Genomic DNA, 22887 nt, shown 5'->3' with positions numbered 1-22887 from the left:
CATGGAGTGTCCGTCCCTGCGCTAGGCAGTAGCACCATATTGTGGTCAGATAGAGTCAGAAACAGTTAAGGCCCACTTGTTCTACTAACTCTCCCTAAAGAGCCAAGTCTAAAGGTTTTTAATAAACTTCGCCCCTGAAGGTTCGAGTGTCATGTTCAATGGCATTGAGTTCCACAGCTTGGCTGCCCGAAGTCTAAAAGAGCTGCCCCGAATCGCATTCTGTGCCCTCTAGGGATCACTGCCAGAGCCGCTTCACCGGATCTAAGATGTCTGGAGGGGATATAAGTTTTAATCAGGGGAAAAAGGTAGCTAGGACCCCTCGGATTCAGTATCCTATGCGTAAAACAGAGTGCTTTGAAATAGACTCTGTGCTTAATGGGGAGCCAGTGTAGGTAAGCAAGGCCTGGACTAATGGTAAGCCATTTCGGAATTATTAGCAACATTCGGGCTGCTGTATTTTGTACTCTTTGAAGCATTTCCCCCCAGTGTGCCTTTGGAGATCCCCCAAATAGAGCACATTGCAATAGTCAAGCCAGGACACCAAGAGAGCTTGCATTACCGAGTCCGGTATAAGCCCTATCATTTTCTTCAACAACCTCAACACTCCAAAACAAGTGTCCACCGTGGCCTTGATCTGACTTTCAAATGATAATTGCACATCAAAAATGATGCCCAGATTTTTCACTTTAGATTTGGGATTGGAGTAGGGCCCAAGGCTACCATACGGAGGACCAAATTGAAGGCTGTTTCCTTAACACCATGACCTTGGTCTTGTTTGCATTTAATTTCAAACACCTGGCATGCATCCTTGCTGCAAGGTCAACCAAACAGGATTTAAAGTTTGCTGCAGCACTGCCATCATCTTGTGCCAATGAGATGATTAGCTGAGTGTCGTCAGCATACAACACCATTCTCAAGCCATGGCACTCAATTACGTCTGTCAGAGGGCGGAGATACAAGTTGAAAAGAGTAGGACTCAATGCTGAAACCTGTTGCACTCCCTGCTGAAGGGGGTTGATCACACAAGCTTATGATGGAAATCTGCAAGCCAATCAAAAGCTCTTCCCCCTATGCCCAATTTAGATATTTATTTTCAAATGGTGTATAGTATAGGATCACTCAATTACTCTAAGAATGTGAACATCAAATCATAAGAAGTGGTGTCATATATATTTATCAGAATCTTGAGCAACAACACAAAATAGTTTCAATCAATATTTCATGTGACACAGATATGATAATGTAGTCCATTTAACTCTCTCCTTACTCACAAGGCTGAATTTCCTCATTACAAATCATAGATGGACCTGGTCATCTCTGCAGGGTCACCCTAAATTTCTTTTGCCTTCACTCCCTTACTTTGCTCAACCCGTTTTGGTTGGCTTTTCGGACTATGTGCACTTTGCCACTGCCAACCAGTTATAATGTGAATTTGCTCTCTTAAAACACTACACCTAATTTGCACTTTTAATTTGCTTGCAAGTTACTAGTATATAGTACTATGGGCACCCGGGGCCTGTAAAATAAATGCTGCTACTTGACAGCAGCACTACTTGAGCCACCCACTTAAATAAGCTCTTTAAACATATATCAGGCCTGAATTTGCAGTTTGTAGAGTAGTGTTTGGATCTATGTTAATCCAGTCTTCTTATTTTGCAGTCTGAAGTATCTTTTCTATAGTTTTCTTGAATTCCATGGTTGAGTCTGAATCAAATTTCAAAAATACCTTCTTATGTGTAACATGTTATAGTGCTTTCATGTCATACTGCATTGTGCGAGTCCCCATTGTGGCCTCACCTTTGTCCTGATAGTTTATAGGTCGCTTCCGGGTCCTTGCTAAATTTGTCAAGGATACCTTGTTCAATTCAATTTTATTACTTTATTCGGTTAATCAGCAATAACCATAAAAGTACACAGCAAGAAAAATTCAGTTACAAAGAAGTATCATGCATAAAATACATCCTAAAAGGCCATTTTGAACTTAAAAAGCTTTTAACATTCATAAATGCAAATTAATTTTCTTAATCTAAAAACATTTTTTTAAAATTCAGAAATAGATACAACAGTTAATACCGTGTCCAATCTCTGCATTTCTAAAAAGGCTGGGCGACATCGATTCACATTCATTTCCTTTAAAACTGGAATAATGAATTTCCTATGTGGTAATATATAAAATTTACAGAAAAATAAAATGTGGATATCAGATTGGGCTGATAAGTCATTACATGGACACTTAATTAAATCATGTGACCAGGTATTCACGACAGGGAAACTAAGACCTCTAAAAAGAATATTTAACCTGAAACGTGTCAGGACAAACCTCTTGTGGTTGGTCATATGTAAAGTTAAATATGGCTGTAGTTTGTCCTGAGTTAATATCAATTGGTGTGAGCATACAGTCTTTTTCATTACTTCCTCACTAGCTCTTTTATCTTCGAGATACTCCATACATTGTTTTTTCAATATCTTCCTCGGGATATTAGCCAATGTGAGAGGATCATCATAATAATTTCGGCAATCCATTTCAACAAAGAAATGTTTTACATAGGCAAGCCATTTGATCCTACTCGCATATTCTAGGTTTAAAACATCCAGCAAAATAGTGCGATTCAATACACACTCGTTTGTTGTCCAAACCCTGTGCCAGAGAAGTATAGGCCGGACTTTAATTGTATCTTCAATGTGTGGCTGGCCGAGTTCCGTGTGACAAATGTAAGTCGAGGCACTCTCAGGTACGGCTACAATGTGTCTCAGTAACGCATTTTCCACTATTTGAATGGATTTTGTGTTGGCGTAACCCCAGAGTCCCAAACCATAAAGAGCAACTGATATACAGGTCGCATAAAAAAAAAAAATCCCTGATCGGCTTTTTTCCCATTTTTTCAATAAAGTTTTTTAAAGCCATTATTGATTTGGAAAACATAAGGCTTCTTACTTTTACTGCACTTGCCCATGTACCAGACTCGTGGAACAAGATGCCTAAGTAAGGAAAGGTAGGGGTGGAATCCAAGGGACTATCATTTATATACATGGTTTTTCTCCGTCTACTACTACCTGTGCCACAGTTCATTGAGAACGTTTTTGTACAATTAATTTTTAGATCCAAATTTAACATAAAGTTGTTAAAAGATGTTATCAAGCCCTGTAAGGCAAGGTGGGTCCGTGCCATTATGACCGCATCGTCTGCATACAAGAGTTCAGGGATTGATCTTTTATCTACCATGGGCATATCCCTGCACTCTTGGAGCACTATTCTTTCAAGGCCATTAATGTAAACTAAGAATAAAAAGGGGGCCAAAACGCACCCCTGACGTACCCCATGACCTATCCCAAAGGATCTAGTGCATTCTCCATCCTTCCCATAACGAACAGATGCTGTTGCACCTGAGTATAATTCCCTTAAAAAACAAATGATAGTTTCTTCCACCCCCAAACTTTCTAATATTGCCCAAAGTTTACTGTGAGAAACGCAATAGAATGCTGACGTTAAGTCAACAAATGTAAAATATATACGTTCCCCCTTTGCCCTGGTATATTTTTGGTGCAAAATAAATAAATTTAGGCCCTCTCTATTGTTCCTACCCCCTTCTGAAAGTCGCTAATTATCCCATTTTCTTCTGCCCAGCTTTGAAGTCTCCCTAGGATGACTCTCCCAAGGATTTTTACAGATGAATCTAGAAGGGAAATGGGTTGGTAGCATGCACAATTTTGCCTATCTCCCTTCTTAAATATCGGCACAATTACGGAAGTGAACCATGAAGCATTTAGACCCCTCTCGAAGGTAGCATTAAAAACATGTACTAAAATAGGCCCCCAAATCTCAATATTATGTTTAAACAAATCCGCCGGGATGCCATCAGGGCCTGCAGCTTTTCCACCCTGGGTTATTCTGAGGCTCGCCATTACTTCTTTCAGGGTTACATCCAGTTTCATATCCTTAACCCTTTCTTCCCCAGGTGTGTCAGGTAGCAGTTGCTGTGCCCCTTGTATGGAACTATACAACTGGGAAAAATGGTTTACCCATTCGTCCTCAGTGATCGCTATTTCTATGCGTGCTTTTGTGTCATCATAGAAAAAAGGGGCAATTTACCGCTTTACAAAAAGCGGATGGGTCTCTAGAAAGCGAGGCCTCACACAGGGATTCCCAGGCGTCCCTTTTTATTACAGCTTTCCGTTTTTTCAGTGCCTCGTTATAAGTTTTCCTCAGTCCTCTAACCAGTAAGAGGTCGTGGGGATTCCAGTGTAGGGCATTCCTAAGGTCCGAAAGTGCCTTTGTGCATGTTGAATCAAACCATCTCTTGTTTGTTTTCCCCCGGCTCTTTAATTCAACCCACAAGCTATCCTTAATAGAGGATGCAATAAAGTTAAAATGTTTAATTATGCACTGACTGTCTGCGTGCCCATCCAGACAGATCAGAAAACTTTCTAAGCATTTAGGGCCAGATGTAGGAGCCCTAATACCGGTCGGTACCGGCCGAATTCGGCCGTTACCGACCGGTATTAGGGTTTTCGGATGTAGGGGGCCTATATTTTACAGATTCTGTAAATTTACCGAATCGGTAAATTTACTGAATCGGTAAAATACCTAATCGGTATATTTACCGATTCGGTAAATCCATATGTGGTAGACACTCCTAAGAATGGCACAGGCCCTTAAGAGTCGGTATTTTACCACCCAATGTATTGGGTGGTAAAATACCGAATTCAGGTGTGCATGCACAACTGTGCATGCACACCTGTGCAATGTGACACACAGACATGCCCTTAGGGCATGTATGTGTGCCACATGTCACACAAGCCTTAACTTGGGGTGCTAGAGGGTGTCAAAGTGACACCCCCTGCACCCTTGCAGGATTCAGTATTTACTGATTCGGTAAATACCGAACGTTACCGATTGGGTAATTAAAAATTACAAATTACCTACATCTCCCTCCTTCTAATTTACCGATTCATAAATACCGAATCGGTAAAATTCGGTATTTATGAATCTGTAAATTAGAATTACCTACATCTAGCCCATAATCACCAATTTATGTAAGAATTTGTCTGGGGCCAGTTTACTCCATTTAAGTGAGTAACCATTTTGTCTTCCAAGTATCACATCTGGAACCAATTGCCTGATTGACTGCTCCCTATCTAGGTCCCGAAATGGGTTTCCGATCTCCATAGTTAACGGTCGGTGATCGCTCAACACAATATCAAGGGTCTTACATTTTTTAGTCTGGCGTCCATACCTAGTTGCAAATAAAATAAAATCAATGGTAGTGGACGCTCCCCTACCAATAAAAGTCGGGACAAAGGGAGATTCTGTTTGGCTAATTTCATTCGCATAACCCAAATCACAGGAGAACAATATTTCATTTAGCAAGTCCCCACATGTTGTATGCTCAAAATGTGTAAGGGTAGTATCCTGGTACAGCATAAGACCACAGGTACCTTGTCTGCCCCATTTACAAAGTGCACAATTAAAATCCCCCCCCAAATAACCGATACTTCTTTTATGTTTGTGTCCATTTCATGCTTTAAATCAACACCCAACATTTTTATAGTCGAAACAATGTCAATAATTGGGATGTTATTATAAAAATTAATAATAATAACACAAGCAGCCTTATTAATATCTATCTTCACCAGCTGATAGTAGCTATTGTGGGATAGTAATTGTACTTTCTCATATTTGAGCTGGTTGGACAGGTATATAGACAAACCTCCCTTAGCCCTGCCGTGTGGACCTTCCACTGCAGGTGTGAACAAGGTTTTATATCCACAGATATGTAAGGGCTCTGTTACCCATGTTTCCTGTAGTCCCAAAATATCATACCTATTTACAATATTTTCCCATATAATATTATTTATTTTGGATTTTAAGCCTGCCACATTCCAGAAAATGAGGCAACATATATCCTTTTTATCAATGGTACTATTAGGATTTCCGGACTCAATATCTACAACGGGTAAACCAGCCCTCACCGTATCACCTACTGCGACTATACCACTAGATGTGCCAGAATCTCCAGCCTCAAATGTTACGGTGTCAGGGATATGGTTGATTAATTCCCCCTCTTGCGAGGTACCTCTCTCTGATGGGGCATATTTTACGTAATTTAAGTCAGCCATCCCCTCGCAAGGCATAAGTACTACCATATGCCCCTTATCTATCACATTTTCTTGTAAAATGGGTTTTATATTAAAGTTGGGGATATCACCAGTAAGTCAGTCGACCGCTTCTAGGCTTGAAAGTAGATCAAATCAGTTAAATGTTGGGATGGTATAACCGTTCAAACCAGGACCTACTGTTCTACCAAAATAAGTATTTCCTGCTTGCAGTCTTTCAAAGGTCATGAGTGGGGGTCTGGGATAAAAGTGGCCTAGGTCGTACGTGACTATACCTCCATCTCCCATTTGAGGCTGCCAGCTTTGGAGATAGGGAATCACACGTTTGTCCCTAAAATTAACTATAACCAGATCCCCCTCTACATCCTTTGTCTTTGTCCTAACCACCCCACCCTTCTCACGTGTAGAATTTCCCCGTCAATGTTAGGAGGAAGTGGTCTATTTTTACCTAGCCAAAAGACTACTTTGTTTTTTAATTCATGATACCCTTCAGATTTCCCATTTGCAAGTTCAGGCACCCCTGACAGGACGCTCACGTAGGGTGCCGCCTCTGGTGGTAAATCAATAGGAGAGTTAGGTCTTTTTCGTCCACCCATGCTGGTGTCTTGCCTATCTGAGCTTATCTGTTTATTAATCTGACCTTCTTGAATTGTGGCAGTATTTGATATGATAGATCTAGAGGTTAATGTTGAAGCCTGCACGTTAGATAATGGTACTATCGGCGGGGCCGGTTCACTTGGGATAATAATTTTCACTGCCCCGTTTGTTTTACCCAGCTTAGTTTGAATAGAGTGCTGGGTTTGCGGGTTATCCACCAATTTCTTAATGAGTACAGCGTTTGACTTTATTACATCCTCTATGGTCCCCACCTTCTCCCCTATTCTCTTAACTCCTTCCACTAAGGGTAAAATCAAAGATTTCACTAATAGTTCGATTTGAGCCAGAAGATCTAAGGGTAGGGTTTGTACAGGCCTTTGTGGTCCTAAATAATCCTTCATATTTCTAGGGGCACAAATGCTGGCCTTAGGGGGACTTATATGCATTTTCGCTGTTTTTGCTAATCTCCCCCTATGCTTAACTCCCCCACGCTTCCTTTTAGAAGATGGGCCCTGTCCCAGCGCAATAGATTGCAATTTCTCTTTAACTATTGGAATAGGTGATGAGCCTGAAAGGCTCTCCTCCGATATAATTTGTATACAGGGCTCAATACTTAGATTTTCCATGATAGATTCACTGCTTGCGGTCCTATTAGATCTACAGTCCAACTCTGCCGGAGTGCCAGTAATGTTACTTGGGTCATTTACAATCCCCAATGTTGGTGGTGTTAGGGCTAGTTCAATTAATCCCAGAGAAGAGCGTTTATAACATGTCGTTTCTAAACATAAACATCGCTCAGCCCGGACATTTCACGTTCTATGGCTGTAGTTGCCCGCATTATAAAATGATCCAAAGTCCCCTTGAGTGTTCCCCCTGGCGGAATTATCGTTTTTGGCCAGTGGGTACAGCGGGGGAAAAAGGCGAAGCAGCAAGGTATATGTGCCCAGGGTATCAGCGAGGTAAGGGAATCCCAATAGCGTCACTAGTTATGTGTTGTTCCTGTTTATGTGCAGGAACAGACACCTTGCTGCACATAAACAATCATTCCCCCCCAAAGCAGCCAGTCTTGCACTATGGTGCAAGGGTGCCTGCCTTGGAGCTAGGCAGCTGAAATTACTGCAAGTGCAGGGGGAAACGCAGGGCTGCACCGCATTGTTCTAAATATGGTGCAGCCCTGTATTTCACAAGTGGCGAAGAGCAGAGTTAAGCTGAAGAAAGCTAATGCTGCACATTCTTTCTCTTTGTACATATGCCCCTACGTGTCTTTCAAAAAATGAAGCAAGAGTGCTTTGGAATTGAAGTCAATCGAGGTAATTTTGTAATAGCTCCTATTGCACAATCTTTCATCCATTGTGGGATGAAACATTTTATGGTCCAGAGAGTAACATAACTCCTGTGTATGAGACGGAACGCAGGAGTAACATTACTTATTTACCTGAAAGAATATGTGTGTGTGTATGAATGTTTTGCATATGTGTCTGTGTGTGTGCACATCTGTGCCTTGTTTCTGGGCATAAGGGAGCCTATGAGTGTGTTTTCTGTCTGTGCATTCAGCCATTACATCAAACATGCATTTTTAATTTGAAGATAGATGCTAAGTTCATGATATGTGTGACATCTTCAGCAGCGCATGCATTTTAGACAAATTTACTTTTCTTGCTCAAATACAAGTGTTGGCTCAAAAATCCCAGAATGAAAATTACCAGAATTGTTTGAAGTGTTCACTCTTGGCATGAGGCAGCTTCACAGCTGCGAATATGTTTAAAACACAAATATCAAAGCAGACAAGACACTCAAGTCTCAGGGCCAGATGTAGGTAATCCCAGATTACCGATTCTTAAATACCGAATCATACCGATTCGGTATTTAGGAACTGGCAATCGGGATGTAGGTAATTTTACCGATTTAACGATTCGGTAACTACCGAATCGGTAAATACCGATTCGGTAATTGGGGGAAACATTGAAGGGTGGCATGGTGTCACTTTGACACCCTGTTGCACCCCTCAATTGCATGGCACTATTTAAAAAGCAAAAGAAATGCTTTTTAAAGGGTTTTCATTATTTACCACCAACTTCTAGTTGCTGGTAAATAACAAATTCTTAAACCCCTGTAGCACTGATTACAGTGCTACCTACATTTCAAAATACAGATTCGGTAATATTACCGATTTGGTATTATACCTATTCTGTAAAATTACCGAATCTGTTTTTTAACATGCCCCTACATCCCAAACTCCAAATACCGGTCGGTAACGGCCGAAATCGGCCGTTATCGACCGGTATTTGCCTTCCTACATCTGGATCCCCAGTCTGTTATTTCGGCGATTTGCAACAACACTACCATATTGTACTGAAACTAATAGGTTGACGTTTGCCAAGCTATGTGTCTGCAGTGTTCAACATCAGGCATCAAAAAGCAATGATTCAATATTTGGGTGGTACAAGTAAACATTTACTGAGTACGTCAGTGACAGTCTATGTCACAATAGTCTGGAGATGGCTCTCCTGTGGATTGAAAAGTACAGGTGCTGCCTACACCATGAATATAAATTACATTTTCCCGCTGCTACATGGTTTGGCTTATCTGATATATATATGTTCTTTTATTGCACTGCCATCAGCATTCTACACATCTTGTTAATGTCAACAGGAAGGCCAATGGGGCTTTGTGGGGGCGGCCGATCAAAAGAGAGGCTCACACACCCCAGAGGTTTTGGGCCTCTTGGATCAGCCCTGGCCCCATTGCGCTCTCGTTGGGCTCCCTTTGGGCTGGTGAACTGGGGGGTTTTAACCGGCTATTTCAGGCGCCGTGTCACCATTTTGGGAAGGTGACACGGCAGCCGGTGAAGACAGGGACAGTGGCATCAATTTTCCCTCCCTCCCTCTCAGTACAGAGGAGGTCCCTGGGGGCAGAGGTGTAGGTAGGGAGGCCGTGGTTGGTGAGTGCAGGTGGGGGTGGGAGGGAGTTAAAAAGAATGTATATGGTTGTCGCTGGAAACAGGTGCAAGGAGTCTGTATGGTACCTAGTTCTGTACAGGTTTACAGTTTACTTTAGGGTTGGGAACAAGTTACTACGAGAGCAGGTAATGAGGTTATGATGGGAGATACTTAGTAAGATATATCTTTAGAGAAGTAGAGAAGAGGTTGCAGGGTTGAAAGCTTCAACAGTTAATGACTGAGTTGGGGTTGTTAAATAGTTGCAAAGAAAGAAGGGTGGGGAAACCTCAGGGGTGAGGGAGGAGGATAAGTAAATAAAGCAATGTATAGCGAGTTTTAGTTTTGAAAGGCAAAGGCCAAGGGTATGTTTTTATAAGGTGCACCTGTCTTCAATAAAGCAGCCTTTTTCACACATTTGAGAGTATCATTGCGGTCCGTACTACTCCTTTGCGGCTTAACATAGTAGGATTCCAGCTCGTTTACTTATTCTGTCAAGATATTTCTGTGCAATGAAGAATAATGCACGTTGCTTGCGACAGTGATGTTTTTATATTGGTGACAATTATGGGTCACAAAGTAGTTTCGCTCTTATCCTCGATCAGTGCTAGAAGGGAGTGTGACCATAGGGCCATTTCCTTTAGCAGTACTACCAACTCCCACCCTTTACCTCCTCCATTTAGAGGGGTGAGGTCTGCAGGGTTTACAGAGGCAGAATATTAGCCTGTATCTCTGACCCAAAGGCCCGTTTTTCACAGGGCCATCAGATCTCTGCACTGGTCCCCCTGCCTTCTGTAGGGCAGGGAGCATGACTAGATTTCTTTGCCCAGGACCACCGTGTGAGGCTCGGGTCCTGCTCTGAAAAATAAAAGAAACGCCCCAATGTACAAGGAGAAAACTCCCTGCAAATCAGGCCAGATGTATATTTTCAATAAATAAACTCATACTTTGAGAATTTATTTCTTCAAAACAAAAGAACTTTGCTGAGTGGGCGCATCAAACATGGCTCCCGCAAGGCAAAGTTCAGTGCCTTCGGTAGCTCACTTGAAGGCACAGGTCGGCGCCTGCCTTGTAGGTTTTCTCTAAGGTTGTAGGTCAGTGCTTACAATGCTTAAATTTGCAATTTGGATACAAACAAGAATTTTTTACCAAGTTTCATGCTTTTAAAAAAAATGGGAAATATTAAACATATTCTTTGGACTATCTTCCAGAGGAGTGTCCTTCACCATCCTGGTGGTCCCGCAGGCTCCCAAGTAAGGTCTAAATGACACTGTAAGTTATAATTGATAAGATCCTGAAGTCTCGAGCTGGGTATGTTTTCTACATCTTAAACAATGTCTGAAAGTGAAACAGAAGTATTTGTATATCATTTGTTCATTTTTATAAAAACATGTTAGATTACCTTAAAGCTGGTTGTGATAGATGCAAACTTGTTGTCTGCTGTTTCAGGGTTACCTATTAGGTAATCCCAACTTGTAAACATTTTCCAACTGAATCCATACTGCCCGTCGTCTCCATCGCCTGTATTTTCATTTGCATTCTTAGCCATTCTGTAAGGAGACACATAATCTACAGATATATTTTTAGGAAGATAACTTTCAATTACTCACAGTCAAACCCCTATTCTCAATTGAAAATGTGGGGGCAGATTTACAAGCCCCGTATGCCACATTTGCGCCGCCGTTGCTTCACTTTTGTGAGGCAGCGGCGGCGCAAAGCCAGCGCCATGCTGTGAGGTATTTACAACATGACGCATCAGGGAGATCCGTCACGTTGTAAAGCCCTGCGTCACATGTGGGCGTTCCGGCACGGGGGGGGGGGGATCCGGCCAGGCTGAGTGAAATCTACAAGATTTCACTCAGTCACTTTTTCGGCCATGCTGCGTCAAAACCCTGCGCCTGCTTGAAGCAGGCGTAAGGATTGATGCAGCATGGTAGGCATAGGGGCACCCTGAGCCTTGCTGGAACTGCTTCGCGACTCCAGTAATGCGCCGCCTTTCCGCGGGGGATGCGACACGCATCTGCCCATCCGTGCGCCACGGTGCGCAGCATTGTAAATGCAGCGCATCAGTGGTGGCGTACGGGTGGTTTGGCGTGTCGCAACTGTTGTGGAGCATCCCTGCTGATGCGCCAGAAGTTGTAAATCTGCCCGTGGTCTTTATAGCTCACGTTCTAGGTTCCTCGTAAACTCCGGAGTTACAACTGGGTCCGGTATTTCCCGACCTATTAATTTCAGATCCAGAAATACCAGATCACTTGTTGTTAAGAGCAGTGCCCACCGAGTGACGTCACTAGATGCATCCTATAAAAGCGACCTATGTATCTCAAAGGCATCTTTTGGTAGAAGGAAATGGATACACTTATCTTGGCAAGCATTTACATAATGTGCATAAATACAAACAAAAAGAAATATTCGATTCAACCACTTATAAAACACCTGAAATCATATCAGGTAGCTGGACACGTTTTCCTTTGAAATGTGTCCCATTTAGAGAGTCAAGGATACTAGCGGTATGTCCCACACAATAGAAAATGTAGAATCTGCTTGATTGGTAAATGTTCCTGACATGCAGAAAATGTGTACCAAGAGGCACCAATTCTACTGTTTACTGATCTCGTGATGTCTGCCCAGTGTTCCAACGGAGTGTAAACGCAAAAATCCCTCCTCGACAGAGGAAGGTCTGCGAGGGAGCCCTGCTTATGCAGGTGGCCAACAGGGATTCCATAAATGAGGGGAAAAAAGTCTTCCAAGATGCTGGTTCATTACAGCATGTGAGATCTACCAATGCCCCCATGTGCAAGATTCATTAAGAGTGTCCTTGTACTTCTGATAGGACCAATTTTAAGTCACTGTCCCCATTGGAATGACCAATACAGCCAAAATTCCTGGGTCAAACTCTGGAAAGATTTTACAGGTAGAGTCGGGGGCAGTGTTCAATGTTCTGATATAATTCCCAATTTTTAATGGGAATCACCATAATGACCAAAAACTCCCACTTCAGATTTATAGATGCAAGGAAAGCAGACCTACTTGGTTCAACTCCAGGAGCATTTTAATGAGGCCTTGAGCGGGATACTTTCTACTCAGACACTAGAATGCAAAAACCTACTATCCTATCAGTAGCTGCATGGAGGGTCATACCTGAATTGTGGCGCCTTCCAAGCTTTGCAATGAATTGGCGTTATGCTGCTCATTACTCAACAAAATATCTGTTTAAATTACACTGCAAGCTTTCATCAGAAACTCAAGAAGGCACACTCCATGTACATGCATTTCTAACCAGCAATACAATAAAGAACCCCTTGGCAACCAGTAGATTTACATGTAACTACACAATAAAGGTCATGTATGAATATGCCATTTCCGATATTTATCATATTTATCATATTTTTTATTTGTTGTTATTTCATTTAGCAGGTAGATAAATTACAAATCCTATCCTTTAGAGACTATCGATTATATAAATATTCTAATCAACGAAAAGAGGGAAATCCACAGCACATCTAATAATACTAATACATTCACAATATGTAATGAAACTCAACGAACAACACTTCGAATGTGAGACAATGACAAAACACATATTACATCAATAATAAAGTGCAAACATATAACATCTGATAAAATACATATACAATTCATAAAGTATATACAAGTTAAATTCTTAATGTAGAATATATAAATTGAACTCTAGTACTTGCTAATCATCTCTTTCTTCATACATCAAAAGTTACTCTTCAAAGAGTAACTTTTGATGTATTAAGAAACAGATGAGCCTGATACTTCCCAGGTTTTTTTGGAATGGGGTGGGGTGACTCCACAACTAGGAACATATCAAATCTATGGAACCTGGTGGTGACATTTGCAGCATAAGTGTTCATATATATTGAGCATCAAGCCAATGGTTTTGCAGAAAATTCCTGAGGTAAGTCCTTGACATATTTAAGCATTTTCCAAGCGTGCCACATTACAAAGGAACATTACTAGGGGTTTTGTGGCCCGCAGAGTCCACAAACAATGGTTTTGTCCCCCTAAATGAGCCCTAACCACTGCTGAGAAGTGGTGGAGGAATGTTGACTGCATGTGTGGAGTTTACCAGGTAACAAGGGCAAATAGAAAGTCACACCCAGAGTCTTCTCTGGTGGGTAATTCGAGCACCGCTGCTCTTCAAGAGGAAGTCTTAGGGCTAGTGTCACCTACGAATGAATGAGAACTGTCCCTCTTTCTTACCACTATCTATTACGACTCAAATCACGTGGAGGGACTTTCGAGGAAACTGGCAAGGTGCTCTGTTCCTCCCGGCCACCCCTGCAGGATTATCGCTGGGCTGTCAATTCGATATAACACGTTAAAATAAAATGAAGAACCCCTTTCTACAAATTGTTGGTGGGATAAGGTGTTCCTTCCCCCCGAACCAGGTGAAAGCACACGGGGGTCCATCCTGGTAAGACCTTCCTCCTAAAACGATGCCCTATGCATAGGTCAGGGACAGCAATGGAGACAAGGCACCTCAGGCATCCTCTGTTAAAGACACACTCCAAAGTCAAAAACCAGACACCAACCGGGCACCATCGGAACCCGCTTGGTGTCTGGTTTTTGACTCTGGAACCGTGCATGCCCAGCATGACTAAATAGCAAGCCCCTGCCACAGAATAGGACTTTAGACTTCTATTGCAGAGAGGATCAGAAATGTTTAACCTAGATCACGCCCTTCAGAGAGCTTACATTTGCCTGGATCAAGTGAAGGGAAGCATAGCCAAACAGGCTCACAAGAAGGATGAGCAAGCCCTCCAAATCACCTATATCAGTGATACCAGGTAATGGAAGAGAAGATTGATTATCTTGAAAATCAAGCAAGGTGCAAAAACATACACTTGTAGGGCATCAATAAATACATAGATGCCCGAGACCTAGAGGCCTATGTCCAGGAATTATTTGCACACTTGCTCCAATGCCCAGACAATCAGTTGGTACACTTAGATTGTACTCATAGAGTAATGTTAGAGTCTCAGCAGTGCAAACAACCTGAAACTGGATGTGTTAACACAAATCTATTACTTTCAGGATAAAGAAAACTTCCTTGGAAAGACTCAAAAAGAAGAAACAATCCAGTTTAAATGGGACATAATTACGCTCTATTAAATGATATCTACATACACCCTGTCATGATGAAAGGAATTCAAATAAATGAGGACCTACTTGTAGAAAGAACAAATTGCTTACAGATGGGGTTACCCAGTCAATCTACACTTTACAACAAAGGTTACGCGTATTGTTGTAAGAGACTTGCAGGGTCTACTAGGACTATGACTACCTGATGATGAAAATTATTATTCGCCTCTGATGGGAGAGGGAGTCACATCCCAACAGCCAAGGACAGGGTAGAGCTTTGACAACAACAATGGCAACGAGACAAAGATATCAAACACCATCCTCCGACAAATAACAAACTTAGCGCACAGTTCCGCTCGTGCAAGCAAGGCATCAAGAAGAGTACCAACATCTTGTCCCTTAAAGCATGTTTGGCTGGCGGATAACTACTTTTTTCATGGAACTATCCCGGCCACCTTTCTACAGACTGGTTTTCTGATAAGCCTTCCCATCATTTAAAGGATACTGTTTAGGGAATATCCCACAGAGTTTCAGTTATTAGTTTTAATTTTGTTTTCTTGTTGTTATTACAAATCCTTTTTTCTCGAACCACTACTGTTCAGCTACATGCAATAGTGGTTCCTGACCAAGTGGGTGGAGGGAAGGGGGAGTAGTAGTGACTGGATCTTTGTGGGAAACATTGGGATGGCTGTAGGGAAGTATGTTAAAGATTTGCCATAAAGGGGTAGGCAAGGCAATCAGCAGCGATTGGCAAGTAGTCAGAATGAGGGGACGGGCAAATGTTCGATTGTTGTGTGCATGCAAGTAAGGTGAGTGGTAAGTGTAAATAAAAATAAATAACCACTTACCGTGCTTGCTTCTTAACGTCTGATATCCTCTTCACTCTGTCCATGTTCTGCTCTGTCTCCAGCAAATGCCCCTAACCAATCCCGACGCTGCTCTCACCAGCAAGAGAGCAGCACCAGAAATGGAGGGAGTGGCCTTTCGCAGCACTAATGAGGGCCCTGTAGGCTTTTGCTTGCTCAATCCTAGCTGTCTAAAGCAGGTAGGTTAGAGAATTTTAAAATGTGCATGTCTGGTTGGCTGTCACAAGATGGCCAGCCAATAAGACATGCGCACTTTAAACTGAAGTGCACAGCTCACTGCTGCTTCTCAGCAGCAGTGGCCCCGCCCCGTCCTGACACTCGGTTCAGGGAATGTAGATCAAAAATAAAATTGTGATAATTTAACTTTATTACCATTTTAATTTTCTGGTGCTTTTCTGGGGGACATGTTTGGCGGTGCAGGGAGCCGCCCCTGTTTAGGAATTCATGACAGTTTTCCTAAAAGTGGTGACCCAAAAAGCCCTTAACTCTCTTGTTAAAGCAGGGCAATCTTGCAATGGCTCAAAAACAAAGAAGCTGACGTGGCCCTACTACAGGAGAATGATCTGTTAGAAGATGACACCCAGGGACTATGATTCTATTTGTTACCGGCCCTGTTCCACTCTACATACAGGACTAAATCAGAAGGAGTAGCGATTTTCCTCTGTGGAGGTCTAGATTTTGTACTAAAGGGTAAATAGTGGCTCAAGAAGGTGGGTATTAAAGAGGGTCCAATCAGACTTGCATTCACAATCATCAATGCCTAGGGTCCGAATGAAAATAAGACCATTTATTTTAACAACCTCTTCCCTAAGGCTTAACACTTCTCAATGGGTATGTTATTTATGAGGGGGTTTTAAGACAGTCCTCCAGCACCACCTGGATAGATTCCTGATGGGCTCTGCATCAACAACCTGTCCGGAAGCTCTCTCTGAGGCTTTGGAAGTTCTAAACCTGGTAGATATAAGGAGGAGTCAACATGCAAATAAAAAGATGTTAAATTCTACTGAAATGTTCATAGAAACATTTTTGCATGGACCTGTTTTCAATTTCTGGAGACCTCAAACCAGATATCCTAGATTCCACAATAGACGTGCAGGCGCTATCCAACCACTGTTCCGTAGAGCTCCGCGTATCCACCACACCACCACAAAAACCTCAAATCGAGACCTTGGATGCTTAACAAGGTTACTTTTTTAGACCTAACAGTATAGGAAAACATTAATAAAACAATTAAACAATTTTTTAAAATAAATGATAATGGTCTTGATATTGACCCTCTGCCATTCGGCATGGGGGCCATCCGGGGATAACTGATTGCTTATTCTGCTACCTTTGAGCACTTAGATAGAGGCAAAAAGGAGGACTTAGAGGCCCAACTCAGCCAGGCAGAACAAAGTCACATGCAGAAGGTTAGTTACAAGTGTGAAGGGAGATGCGTAGGCAATTATTGGCTAGGAGAGATTCAGCTTGCAAATTACTTTATATTCACCAACAATATAATGAGATTGGAGATAAAGTTGGGAAACTATTGACTTATAAATTAAAACAATACAGAACCCCTAATCATATTAAAATGATAATCAACAGGGAGGGCAAAAAGCATTATTGTATTGGGTTCTTCCCCTGCAGATTTTTTTTCGTTTTTGATCACCTGTTTTTAGAGCTTTTCATGGTAAATGAGTCTCATTACCAGTGTCTCACCTGCAGCAACCTCATGGAAAACGGACTGTGCTTGCTTACCACCAGTGTCCACCTTTTAAGATAAAGTCAATGCGATACAGCAAGGGTAAGGCGTCTGTGGCTGGATACACGTAAACATGGGTGCACACACGTATGCACACATGTGCGTGCTGCGCATGGGAGCCTGTCCTTGGGCCCCCCACCACTTATGAAGATGGAGGGAGTGCTGCACACACCCTCACGTGATCTGCTCTCCCCGATCCCCATGCCTGTGCCAGTATCTGGGGCGTCAGAGGTGATCCCCTAACTTGCACATCTGAGGGCAGACACAAATGGACATTGCCTGCTCAGGTAGCAGCATGCGATTCTGCTGTGAGTGGGGGGAGCCAGTGAGTACAGCTTTGGGAGGACTCCCCGAGCTGCCCTCAAATTGAGGAAATCTCTGGGGTGTCCGAGTGGGACCAGGCACATCAATAAAAATGGAAATGCGGCACAAGGACGCTTGGAAATCAAAAAAACAAAAAGGAAACTGACACCACAGCTCTCTCCAGCACAGCGGAAGAGACTCTCTTCAATTATTAACTTCTTTCAGGATACTCACCCCATAATGCTTTGCGGGGCATTTTATTTCACTTACATATTTGCCCACATCTCTGCTTGCGGTGGTTCCAGGATGATGGGACCGCCACCAAATTACTCACCATAATGCATCCTTTCTCCCAGGGGTACTTTCTGGGTCCTCGTCTTAAGTTGGGGGACCCCAATATTATCACCTTCCTTGGGTGTGAATATTGTGTCACGCTCTTTCATGTATGAAGTGTTTGCTCTACAGCTGTGAGTGCTGCTTACCTATGGGCCTGGTGTGTGGTAACATATAGGAAGGTCTGAAAATGGGCAAATGTAATGTTCATGTGGTTGTGTTTTCCAGGGGTTACCTGTATGGTTGCAATGCAATGCTTTTTCACAGTGTTGTAATTTAGGGGTTGATCTAACATTATAGTTTGATGCTTAATACATGAAACAAATATACAAACACCAGGTTTATTTCTTATAAATGTTTTATTAGGTTATAATAATGACTGCACATCGTTTATTGGTTCATTCCTATGCAATAATGACAAAGACTTTCTCCAGGGTAATGTAGTTACTACAAAATGACTGTTGAAACTCACTTGGTATAGTTGGGTTGTTGTGTTCTATTTTAGATTCCGAATGAATTTCCCGATTCATGCCCTTATATAGGTACAATTCACATTGCCCTTATAAAGGCTTAGAATCCTTTTGTTATTTAGGCATAGCCCATGCTGCCCAAATACAGGCATGGCTACTTCCATCTGTTCATCTACGTCACGACGATTTCTTGGAAAACCAGACTCTTAAGCAGAAGGGACTTCTCCTTGCCTGGATATTGATTTCTCCAAGAACTAATTTATTACGTATGAACATCTATTCCTTAGGGGTTCATTCATGACGTTCATATGCCCGACTCTTATGTCAATACTGGCATTCCTAAACACCTTCAAGGTATAAATATACATTCACTTCCTATGGCAAAGCACGGTGTGGTTCGGTGCAGTTCGACTACCTACTTGCACGATGCAGCTCGCTACATCAAGTGCCGAAGGAAGCCAACTCTCCAGCTGACTCACTGACTAGATGCTGTCATCCTCCTGCTGAGAATCCAGATCCAGTGTTTCTGACTCCCCTTGCGGGGTGTTGGGAAATAAAGCCAAGAGAAAGAAATACCAACCTCTCTCTATCTAAGGTATGGAGCTGATTAGAACCTAGAGAAACCTTTGGCAATTCTTGGCAAAACTAAACCTATGCTAAAGAGATCACCTACTTCTCCCCTGGTACTATACCTAGGTTAGGTACATTGGGGTAGGCATATTTTAGAAGCACCAGTTGAGTATTTTAGCCTGTGTTATTTATGTATGTATTTTTATATATGTCATAGCAACAGACAATTCTATTAAAGTATTATTTTACAATACTGTTTTCCTGTACGCATTATACTTCGCATTCTGGCTAACGATTGTAGCAGTTCATAACTCTTGCATGAGAAATAAGACTGTTCAATAAATCCTTTTATTGAAACGCCCGTCTCACTATTTCTGTGCAACTCTGTAGAAACGAAGCATGCACGATTGACTGAGTGAAATATTGTTTCCACAACTCTGAAAATATTGTTCTGGTTCTAGGGGAAACAAAGTTGTTATGTTTATGCGGTTGTCCGAGACTAATCCCTTCTTGTTTATTCGAGTAAGTGTCTAGTGACCTCTGAGTTAGCTGGCACACACACAATTAAGTTTAGTATACTCAATAGAGCCATACTGACCTCAGTCCTTTGTCAAATCTATAGTGTATATTATTTCAATGCACAGGGCCTTTTGGGAATATAGGAACTACACTACATGGCACACAATGGTTCGGTACAGCACTAATTTAACACTAGATACTGGAGTAACTCAGTTGTGCTTTTCTCAGAGACCCCATACTCATAAAACTCCAATAGACGTCTGGAGTGGGTAAGGGATAATATCCGCCATAACTGAGTAGGACGAAAAATCCTATGTATTCGTTTTTGGTTTGTTCAACGTTGAAGGATACAGTGTTCCAAAATATTGTGCACCTTATCTTTGTTCTCTTGAAACTTGCTCTGCAGTTTTCATTAAACCAAAATGTCCCTAAACGGGGATAACACCACCGAAACCGGTTGAGCTGTGGCTGATCCAGCCAATGCAGTTTTAAACTATACAGGTTTCCAAGAAACCGATGAGAATGCTATAATCATTCCTCCAAATTTAACGAAAGCCATCACTATAAAACATATAAAACATGGCCTAACATCAAGAGGTGGTAGGGCAGTTTTTGTGTAGAAGCACATGAATATCACCAGACAGAGGTATTCTATTCATGGATGGTCTTCCCAGAAGCAAATCCAGTAACACATATGTTTCAATTCTACAAAGAAGATGAACCACCGGATGAGTATATTCCTTTCGAGGATATTGAAATTCCACTCACATACCAGGAGCATGAGCTCTGCTTTAAAGGCGCCCTTAAATATTTAAATCACATTACCAGACTCGGTCCACTAGGTAGACCAGGAGCAACATGGCCAAATTTAGCATGTTATACACCTCATCCTGACATTAAAGAAATGTCAGACATAGATTTACTAACTCAACTCAGAGTTAATTAAAATCTATAGACAATTGGTCCAATATGTCATGCGGACTCTTACAGTCCAACCTACAGTAAATATTCCACAACAAATCTCTCACCAGGGGAATACACTAAACTTTACACCACAGACTTTACACTCAGTCATTGGTAAATTAACTACAAAACGAGAACAAATCCCGTTCTGGATAGCTAAAAAAAATACTCAAATCGAAGCAGTATTCCCTAATACTAGCCCTCATGAGAAACACAGAATTTTAACAATCTGTTTACCAATGGGTATCACACCACATCTGGAGGACTGCACCACTTGGGGAACAGTCTTCGCTGCAATCTTCACTAAAACACATGGTGTTCCATCTATGGCGGTAATACCTGACGTCCTGAAACAGATTCAAAACGAATACGGGCAGAGCCTGCTTTCAATTTGGGTATGAAACTACTGAAAAATTTAAAACAGGTCTCAGCAATAACCTTAGCTAATATTAAAGGAGAAGCAGCATCAGTGACGATCCGCCAGAAGTTGAGGGAATTTGATGTAACAGAACAACCACAAGAACTAGCCAGAATAATTGAAAAATCCCATGCCGAATTAGGCAGAGACAGTTTGGGTGGGAAACCACTTAAACCTCAACTGTCTGAAAGTCCTGAAAAGTTCTTTACTAAAAACACTCCTACCTCTTCTAAAAAGATGTGGGAAAATAGCAGACAAACTTCTAAAGAGAAGCGTTCTCATTCCTGAGGTAGGTCTCCTCAAAAGGAGCCCTCTGAAAGGAAGTATAACCCCAGGAATAGGGATAATTAGAAAAAAAAGATAGATATCAAGATACTGATACACATTCCTCTCGTTCCTTGCAGACATTTCTTCACAGAAATCCGAAAGAAGAGGACGGTCAGAAAACAAAGAAGAATGCGTGAAGTCCAAAGACGATCAACACGTTCAGAAAAACAAGAAACCTCAATTCACCAAAAAGAAGGTAGCAGGTCTAAAAATCAGACATGCCGGGGATCTTGAGGACACAACTCAAGAACGGAGAATGGGCTCAGACAATGTTGGACAGTGCAGCAGAAGTCACAATAGCTCGCCAGAAACTGAAGGATCTTCTGGAGACAGTGGACTTGAATGAATTAATTCAAGTTGAAACTCCAGATATTAGGGTTAGTTCCCCACATAGGTTATATGAAATAATACTCCAGATGGAGGGAGCAAACCTAGAAAAGTGAAAGCACTCTTTTGGTTACATACTTCTAGCTGACCGGCCACCACAATTTTTCAGGGAGTGCCTACATGGTGAAGACATCATTATGCCAGCCTTCTCTAACCATATTCCAATTCATTCAAAGTATACATATGCCTAGAAATGGGCAGTCGCCCAAGCCCCAGCATTATACAAAAATCATGTAGGATGGAATGAGGAATCGCTTCACCATCAAATCCAACTAAAGAATCAAACTACTGCGCAAAGGCAGAACCCAGTTACGCAAGAAGCTGACAAACAGGTCAGGGAGATATTAGATCAACTTGAATACCAAGGGTTGATTGAAACATGCACCTCGTCAATGAACAATCCTTTGTTTCCTGTCTCCAAACCAGACAATACATATCGTCTAGTATTGGATTACAGACATCTAAACTCTTGTTGCAAAACATTTGCAGTGCACAATGCACACAGTAAGGCACTAATGAATAACATTGTGCGTAAAAAATATAAATCCACATTAGATATTTCTATCGGTTTCTTTTGTCAAAATATTGTACCTGAAAGCAGGTATTTGACCGTTTCCTCAATTATGGGGACGCAGCGTCACTTCTGTTGCCTCCCTCAAGGATTCAAGAATAGTCAGGGGTTATTCTCAGCAAGAGTAACAGAGTTACTACAAACATATGACGATGAAGCATTGTCATATGTGGATGACATCTATCTGACAGGTGATGACTTGGATAGGCACTTGAATAGGGTGAACACCATTATACTTGGATTCGCTTCTGAGGGTTATAAATTACATTTCAAAAAATCTAGAATTGCCCATTTAAACATACTCTTTTTAGGATATGAACTACCAAGTGAAGACAAAAGCCTGGCAGCAAACTTTCTAGAAAAGTGTGCGCTGCTCCAACCTCCAAAAACGCTGAAAAACGTACAGTCAATTCTAGGTTTCATAAATTTTGGAAGAACTTACATTCTAAACTACCCAGAAAGGGTTAAACCTCTCTACAAGTTAATTAAACCTGATTTTAAAACAGTAAATTGGACACAAAAACACACAGAAATTTAGCATTCATTACAAAAAGACATGTTAGCAACTGCACATTTGCAAAAATGCATAAACGTACGCAACCTAGTGATCCGAATCATTCCGGGTCAATGAGGATTCACCTACTTAACTTTTAATGA

General features: G+C 41.8%; 1 protein-coding gene across 1 annotated transcript in view; it reads right to left on the bottom strand.

Annotated features, from left to right (window-relative positions):
• The window catches only part of LOC144820192 (transmembrane channel-like protein 2-A), a 583588-nt gene that overhangs the window by 221476 nt on the left and 339225 nt on the right, over nt 1-22887 (bottom strand). The window contains exon 8 of the mRNA XM_078677803.1: nt 11050-11197. Coding sequence (XP_078533929.1) covers nt 11050-11197 — 148 coding nt within the window. The remainder of the gene's footprint in view (nt 1-11049; nt 11198-22887) is intronic.

The sequence above is a fragment of the Lissotriton helveticus genome, chromosome 2_1 (genome assembly GCF_964261635.1).
Source record: "Lissotriton helveticus chromosome 2_1, aLisHel1.1, whole genome shotgun sequence".
Lineage (NCBI taxonomy): Eukaryota > Metazoa > Chordata > Amphibia > Caudata > Salamandridae > Lissotriton > Lissotriton helveticus.
The sequence above is the reverse complement of the archived record's forward strand: the minus strand, read 5'-3'. Positions and strand labels throughout refer to the sequence as shown.